The 8,129-nt window shown below is 56.1% G+C and overlaps 1 protein-coding gene across 1 annotated transcript in view; it reads right to left on the bottom strand.

The window, feature by feature from the left end:
- Positions 1-6,408, bottom strand: part of FLT4 (fms-related tyrosine kinase 4) — a 27,063-nt gene extending 20,655 nt beyond the window's left edge. Inside the window, exons 1-7 of the mRNA XM_009322654.1 lie at positions 6,240-6,408; positions 5,853-5,992; positions 4,982-5,150; positions 4,078-4,195; positions 3,286-3,437; positions 2,348-2,510; positions 360-504 (exon numbers count right to left, since the gene is read on the bottom strand). Of these exons, the coding sequence (XP_009320929.1) occupies positions 360-504; positions 2,348-2,510; positions 3,286-3,437; positions 4,078-4,195; positions 4,982-5,150; positions 5,853-5,951 (846 nt within the window). The 5' untranslated portion in view covers positions 5,952-5,992; positions 6,240-6,408. The remainder of the gene's footprint in view (positions 1-359; positions 505-2,347; positions 2,511-3,285; positions 3,438-4,077; positions 4,196-4,981; positions 5,151-5,852; positions 5,993-6,239) is intronic.
- Positions 6,409-8,129: the final 1,721 nt, after the last annotated feature.

The following is an 8,129-nucleotide window of genomic DNA, read 5'->3' as shown; positions in this document are numbered from 1 at the left end:
CGGGAGCCCCCACAGCACACGTCCCCCATGCCCTCCCTAGCTGGGTGCCCTGCGTTCAACAGCAATCAGCATAAACCCTCCTGCACAGTCAGCCCCAGTGGGAGCCTCTCTGGACGCAAGGTAATTTCTCAAAGATGACAGCTCTCCCTCGCCCTGGGGCTGCCTGGTACTGCGGAGCCCCAGAGCTGGGAACAGCCGCTGACAGTTTACTTTAGAAGCAGAGGTGTGAAGCCCTCCCCAAATCTGTCTCTGCCAGGCTCGTTTCCAGGCCGCTTTTGCTGGCTGATTGCAAAGGACCCCTCTGAGGGTGCCTGTCTCCAGCTCCCCACTCCGGGATGGTCTTGGGGCTACAGCCTCACCTTGTTCCGCCCCTCCACAAACTCCACCCAGGTGTCAATGCTCTCGATGGGGTTCACCGCGTCCTGCTGCGACACATCTTTCCAGTCCTTGCACTCGGGCATCCGGTCCCGCTGATGGCGTCTTGCTGCTCGGTGCCTGCTATTGCTAATCCAGCAGCCAGGGAGGAGCAGGAGAAAGAGGAGAGAGATGGAGAGAAGGTCAGCTGGTAAAAAGGCAGCAAAAATAGCTTTGTGTCTGAGAATTTATGCCCCTGTCCTCTAACTTTGCAAAATTTCCTGGATCTTTCGGTTATGCAGTTCTAATGTGCTTTATAAGGGTGCTCTGCAATCACTACTGAGGCAAACATCTATAGATGTGAAAATTGAGGCAGGGAACAGATACTGGTGTCCCAGGCAGTGTCTTCACCCCCAGGCCTGTGGTTTCATCTTTCCCTGCTAAGGGTGGAGAAAGGCAGGGGTGAAATCTGTTCATGTGTGCCTGGGGCAGTTCTTGATGCCACTTTGCTCAGCATGGGCCATCAGCAACAAGGCCTTAAACCCCTGCTGGGACTGTGAGTCAGGGATGTTATAGACTGGCTGGGTGCTGGCCTGGACAGCAGACGGTGCAGCACCCAAGGGTGTTCCTGCTGCCCCTGATTCAACAAATACCAGGAGGGAAACATCCCAAGTAGAGATGCTGCTGGTGTCTCCCAGGGACATGGTGGTACCTCTTCAGGCTGAGACAGGCAAGCAGAGAGAAGTGCCCAAATCTATCCGTGACCCGGGATGCTGCAGCCTGCAGGGTGCTTCTGAAATGCAGGTGGGGCAGGGAGATGGGAGGGTCTGCCCAAAATCCAGGGTGGGAGGTGTGGAGGGAGAAGGCTTACGGTGACAGGGAAGCAGGGGGGAGCTGAGCACCCAAGAGCAGTGGCAAGGGTGTGTGCTGGCAGTGCGGGGCAGAGCGCTTGGTGGGGCGAGCACACCGGCGAGCTGTGTAAACAACAGGAAGCTAGAAAGAAGCCTCCTGCATCCTCTGGAGCTATGCTAGACAGAAATATGGTGGCCTTGGGAGACAGTGCTCATAATTCATGGGCCCCTCTGCTTCCTGACAGGGCCACAGTGCACTTGCATGCGATGGAGAGCTCTCTGGTGTCCCTGGCTCGGCAACAGCCTGCACAGGGCTGCAAGACCTGGCTTCCTCCAGGCACCCTGATGTCCTCCGCCCTGAATGCTCTGGCTACAACTCCCCAGCATCCCTCTTCCTTCTTCCTGTGAGGCTGCCACTAAAAAATGCCACTGCAGCCCTGCTTGGTGCTGCCTCAGCTTCCCAGGGCACAGGCAGTGGGCACACACCCTTCCTGCCTACCTATTGGCACTGCCTGTACAAACACTCTCCTGGCAAACCATCCTGGCAACTGGCAGAGATTTGGCACTTTCACCGGATTCAGTAACTCTTCCCCGCATGCAGCAGCTCTGCTCCCCTGCCTATGAGCACTTTTGCTTCCATCATTACCCAGCAGAAGATGAAGGACCAAAAAAATACCTTAAGGCAGGAATGGGGTGAGCCCCAGCTGCTGTCTCAGGGTCTCACCAAGGGGCTGTGACAATTTCTTCTGCAGTCTGCTTCAGTTTCCCCATTAGCACAGTGGTCAGCGGTTTTATTGCAGGTGCTGTGAGGTGTGGCCGGGCCATGGGCATCCCCTGCCAGATGCAGATGGCCGAAAATGCAGGGGAAGCTGTGGAAGCCCTTGGTGTCTGGGACCAGCCAGGCTGGGCAAAACTCCCACACAGAGCACAAGCGTCTCCAGTGGGCTCCACTCTGCCTCTCTACAGGGTGAGTGGGTGTACAATGCCCCAGGCTATCAGTTGGTGCTGTCCTCCTCTTGCCATGTTGTGGCTGGGACAGCAAAAATGAGATGGGGTCTGGGACACAGCCACAGTCACAAGGAGCCCATAACGCCATGCTGGTGGCCTGATAAGACATGGGTGTTGGAAGAAATGGCACTTACAGGCTGCGTCGGGAGAACATCCGACAGGGCATCCACGGCCTCCACTGCCACTGGATCACCTCCGGCGCCGGGATGCCATAGACTGTGCAGGTGAGGGCCTGGGGGCTCCTCCGGGAGTAGATGCTCGGGGAAGAGGCTTCCTTTTCATGGATGCGTGGAGGAACTGCAAGGATCAGAGTGATGCCGTGAGCGGCCGCAGGCTCAGCTGCTGCGTGCCCAGGCCAGGCACAGCCCTCCCCAGGCCCATCTATAGAGAGACAGGGCACTAAAGCACTACGGCTCTCAGGGCAGCTCCTGGGGAGCTCAGGCCTGCAAGGCAGAGCAGGTTATGCTTAGGCAGATTCAAGTGATGTAATTTCTCCTTCCTCTGCAGAGTACCACTGTCTGGATGCTGCAGGGCTCAAAGCACTGTCTGGCAGCCCCCAGCACAGGGATACAGAGCCTGCTGGAGACAAATCTCCAAGCAGCAGTGCCCCTCCAAGCACTTTTTGTGCTGGCATCTGGTTCCTGCATGACAGAGTCAAGTTTCTGCTGGGGGAAAGCTCCCTAGGAGCTTCTCACCCAGAGGAACTGCTCCAGCTCCACGCTTCATGTGTGTTGCAGCTGCCCTGCCCTCAAGTCCACATCAGTCAGGGTCACCCTCAGTAGCATCTCCAGCTGCAGTTGGGAAATGGCCCCTGAGCAAGGACATATCCTGCCCCTAGTGATGGAGCCAGGAACAAAACTGTGCTGTATCGCCCAGGCCACAAGGAACCAGCATCACTGTAACCAGAGCATCCCTCAGCAATGGGGGAGAAGGAGACGATGTAGGTACCAACTGCTTTAGGACAGCAATGGGGACTTGGTCTCAGAGCAGCCCAAAGGCTGGGGCCATGGGCTCAGCGGTCTCCCCCTGGCCCCAGCCATTGACAAGGGGGCCCCCTGGCCCCCTCCCTTACCGTTGACGATTAACTGGAGGCTGATGCGCTTCTCCAGCCCCGCCAGCCTGTTCCGCAGAACCAGTGTGTACGTCCCAGCATGCTGCTCCGACACATCCTTGATCTGCATTGAAGATTGAGATTGCTTGGGAATTAGCTTCCCGTCCTTGTACCTGCGGGGAGGCAGAGAGAAAATGCAGCCATGGGGAGGAAGTGTCCCACTGGCAGCTGGGCAGGGGTTTGCTGGTCCCCACTAGAGCACAGTCAGGGCGCCCCTTGCTAGCACTGGGGACCTCTCTGGAGAGACCCTTGGGCTTTCCCTGGACCCGAGTTACGGGTCTGTGCATTGTCTTGTATGGATGTGTGTGGGGTTGGGGATGTCGTAGCTCTGCCCTGTGCAGTGTGCAGGTGCAAAGCTCCCAGCTCCTGGCCAGCTCTGGCAGAAGTGCAGCACGATACGGTGCACAACCTGGCCCACTCTCTTGCTCCTCTGGGCAGCTGTGACCCCCTCTGCAGGGGGATGAGGGGCAGCTCCTGTGGGAGCTCCACTTGGCCCCTCCACACAGCACAGAGCTGCCAAGTGAGGCCATGACCTTTGCTGCTTCTCCCCCAGACCTCACCTCTTCCCGTCCCAAGCTGTGCAGCTGACAGCCAGGGCAGGTGGGAGAAATGACCCCCACGGGTAGAAAAAAGTGACATTTGGGACTATCTTGGCCACAGAGGGACCTAGCAAGGAGGCCGGGCTAGGCTTCCCTACTTGGCAGAGGGAAGGAGGAGAGGAGGGGGTGGCTCAGGCTAAGAAAGGTGCGTTACCACTGGAAGTCTGGTGGGGGGTAAGCCACGACTTTCACTGGCAGCTTCACGGCTTCGTCTCCTGCAGTGGCTTCTATCACTGGGCCCTTCCTCCACTCCACGTTGATGAAGGGCTTTTCTGCAAGAAAAAAGGTGAGCATGGAGGAGAGGAGAGCACAAAGGGTCAGGCTGTCACCAAGCTCTGCTGCTCTCCACAGGGCCCAACAGCAAGGACCAAGGACAGCCGAGGTATTGTAGCAGCGCAGTTGAAAATGACTACTTGTCTGCAACGATGAATGTGTTCATCGAAAATAACCAAAATCCACTATTGTCCCATCTGCCCATATGGCCCCCAGCCCCTCTTCCACATCCCAGGAGGGCTCCCTCCCTGGAGCAGAAGGGGAGGGAGGGAGTGGGTGCCAGGCAGGGCTGGGCAGGCCAGCACAGTGCTGTGACCCTGGCAGCTGAAGAGCTGCCTCTGCCTCGCCGTTGGGAGCCATCAGGGACGCAGGGAGGCTGTACTGCCCCATGACTTTCTGCTGCCAGGAGACAGCTGCCCAGTGCCAATGGTGCCTTGTGCACCCACAGCTGGGTGCCTCTCAGGTCAGCCATGCCTCAGGGACACAGCATCTGCCGCAGGGCCATGAGACCTGTGTGTCCTGCCATCCCACTGGCATTTGGGCCAATTGGTGTTTGCATCTCTCTCTATTGTCATCTGGCACCTTGCTGAGTATGATCATGCTCCCAGCATGGTGCTGGGCCGCAGAAGGGCTGAGGGACTGGAGGAAGGCTGGGTCTCAGTAAAGCGGAGTGGGATGGAGGTGTAGGAGCCCCTCTACTGAGCTTTGGGCCAAGCACTTCCTAAGCAGTCTGGGGATTACTCGGCTCTGGCTGTGGCTCTGCGAGGGAGCAGAAGGCACCGTACCGTGCACAATGACATCGGTGCTCTCCTCCAGCATCTGGGCGCCATTGGTGGCGGTGCACGTGTACTTGCCCAGGTCCTGCTGGCTGACGTTGTGGAGGGTCAGGATACTGGAGAGCTCTGTGTGCGTCTGCAGGGACCGGCGCTCAGGCTCCATCACTGCCCGCTGCGTCTGTGGGAGACGACAGAGAGAAGGGGATGAAAGACATCAATGGGATGGGGCTGTGTAGATGGGCTCCTCACGTCTGCACTTCTTGCTGCCCAGCGCTTGCCTCTCCCTGGACAGGCATCTCCACCACTGACTGCCATCCTCAGGGTTGGAAAGGCAACGAGCCCTGTGTAACTGACCACCTGACGCTGGGGTCAGAGTTTAGCATATGTTTTGCTCTGATCTGCAGCCCAGTAACCAGGCTGGGAGCCTTATAGGTATGTGAACAGAATGATGCCCTCAGGGGACTCCTCTGTCTCACTGTTCACAAGAACCAGAGGCTACAACAGGGGGAAAACACAGGGGGGAAGGGACCCCCTTGCAGGCTCTTGGTAACCAGGGCTGTGTGGCTAGAATAGCTCCTTTTAAGCCAACAGTGTTTGCTCTGGATTTGCATTGGTGGAAGCAAAGCCAGTGTTTGCCCAGGAGAGCCCCAGAGCAATAACACCTCGGCAAGGACGGTGCTTTCTGCCAGGAAAAGGGGTTTTCCCTCTGCCTGCCTTCTGCTGCAGGAGAGAAAAATGGGAAAGCACTCTGACCGAGATGTCCAGGGCACAGTGTGGTTAGGATCATTGGCCCTGCCAGCGATGCCAAGAAGAACAGTGAAGAGGAGAGAATGACTCAGAGGGAAGTGGTTCAGTGCATGGGGAGCCGCTCTGCTGGTACCTGTTTGCCAGGGTAAGTCCACTGGAAGCGGACGCCGGAGTTGAACTCGGCCCACACTGTGCAGTTCAAGACCAGCTTCTCTCCCACTAGCAGCTCCATGGCTTTCTTGGGATACAGCTGGATGTCGTACAGCTCGCTCCCTGATGCGGAAGAGGCAACAAAAAGACATTTCTGATCTATCAACTCTTTGACTCAGACTATGCAGTTACAGGAGGCTTGGGTATGATCTCCTGCTGCTTGGGGTACCTCTGTCTGGCACACAGCAGAGGAGCTATAAGCAGCATGCAGAGTCTATGTAGCTAGAGAGGACCATAACAACCCCGTGAGCCACACTGATGGACTTCAGAGCCCTCCAAACTGCCCCCCTGCACCTTCCCAAATCTTCACCTGCTATATGGATGATGAAGAAATTGGATTTGAAGACCTTCTTGTCAATGACAGCCTCACACTGGACGAACAAGGAGTCCCTGATCAAGTGTGTGGGTACCTGCACTCCCTTCTTGTTGTCCCAGAAAGTGCTTTTCCCATCAGGGTGGATGAGGGAATTTTGCTGGAAAAATCAACATTTTGCCAACTGAAATAAGAGGGTAACAACGTTCCCACCCCACCCTTTCCAGGCTTTGCGCTGGCTAACACATCCCTTTTGTGAGAAGAAACGATGCACCATCATGCTGTGCTGGCCTCCCGCCCTCTCCCCCCCCCGAGGGTTTGTCATCTAGGAATTGCGGCCTCCCCTATACCCTGAGCAGTCGAGCAGCCGTATCCTGCGCCACGAGCCTCCCCGTCTGCAGAGTGGGCCAGAGATTTCCAGGAATGGAAACTTATAGAGATAGCTAAGGAAATTGATGCTGATGTCCCAAACATCAGCCTCACCGGGATGAGTGCTGACCTTGGGTAGTGTCCTTCCCGGGCAAGGGAAAGGCCCCTGGCCCCCAGAGTGTGCCTGGAGGCCTTTGTACAATAGTAACACTCATCCTGGAAGGATGTATTTGCATCGTAAAAAAAAAAAGGAAAAAAGGAAAAAAGGAAAAAAAAGGCACAAGCAAACTGGTAACAGAGTTGTTTTTAGTCATCAGCTCCAGGGCTGCAGCCTCTTCCCTTGTGGGGATGCTGACCACCTAGACGGTTTGTAGATCACAGAGACCAGAGCAAAGAGGGGATGCTGTGGGGAAATGGGATTAAAACAAAGTCTTGTTTTGTTTCATAGAGCTCCAGGGAAGAGAAGCAAGGTTGGCAGGAAACCCGTGGGGTCTGCCCAAAGGGACTAGACAGCACAGCTTCAACCAGCAAATAAAACGAGGAAGCCAGTGGCTTGTACTTTCCATGGAAAATGTATCCCATGCATTTTCCATTCCTGGCAGTGCCTGTCCCGCTTCCACTCAGGCAATTACAAATACAGAACAAATGCAATACATGTCAGTCCAGAGTCTCCCATTGGCTGAGCTCTCACCAAGACCAGTGTGACGTTAAGATCTGGGATGGACACGAGGCATGGTACCCAAGTGTTCTCTTTCTTGCTGATGAGGAGGGTCTCCGGCTTGTTGATAAATGGCTGTTCAAAATCTGAAGAAGACATATAAGGAGAAGAACAACTAAACAGTGGCAAGAAAAGAACTGGGAAGGGACAAACCAGAAGAAAAGGAGGCTTTCTGGCTTTCTTTTAACACAGCATGAGCTTGCCAGAGGGAGCGGTGTTGAGCTGGATGGCCTCATCTGCAACGTGTGACAGTCAGAGGAGACACCTGGAGCTCAGGAATGCACAGGGAGCAGCCGAGGCAGGCGACTGGGGCAGCCGGCTCCTCTGCACCAAACACCGTACCGGTGAAGCGGCACTTGTGTGACATTTGGGCAGTGCTGGAAATGACCTCCCCTTTCCTGGCCCCCTCAAGGTCTCTGCCTGGGTTTGACCCTTTGTGAAACTGGCGGGTCTCATCCTGGGCTCAGCGCCTGCCCAGCTGGTGACTGTGCATGGCCCCACAGTGGGGACGGTGCGGGGCTGTGCCGCCCTGGTGCAGCGGCAGGCAGCGTGACCTTCCAGGGCGAGGAAGTGATCCGCAGTGGAATGGTATGCAGATGTCATCCTGCAGCCATCCCGGCTGGCAGATAAACAGATGAGCTGAGCTTTCCAGGGCTGCCACCCCACTGCCTCCCAACAGCTGCAAGCACAAATATTGACAGGAAGAGCAAAACCACCCAAAATTAATCAGTGAAACAACTTAGCAAGGCCAGGGGCATTACACTAAACTCCACGTGGAGCTAGCACCAAGAAGAAAAGTG

Source organism: Pygoscelis adeliae, unplaced genomic scaffold (assembly GCF_000699105.1).
Source record: "Pygoscelis adeliae isolate BGI_AS28 unplaced genomic scaffold, ASM69910v1 Scaffold34, whole genome shotgun sequence".
In the NCBI taxonomy this organism is placed as follows: domain Eukaryota; kingdom Metazoa; phylum Chordata; class Aves; order Sphenisciformes; family Spheniscidae; genus Pygoscelis; species Pygoscelis adeliae.
The sequence above is the reverse complement of the archived record's forward strand: the minus strand, read 5'-3'. Positions and strand labels throughout refer to the sequence as shown.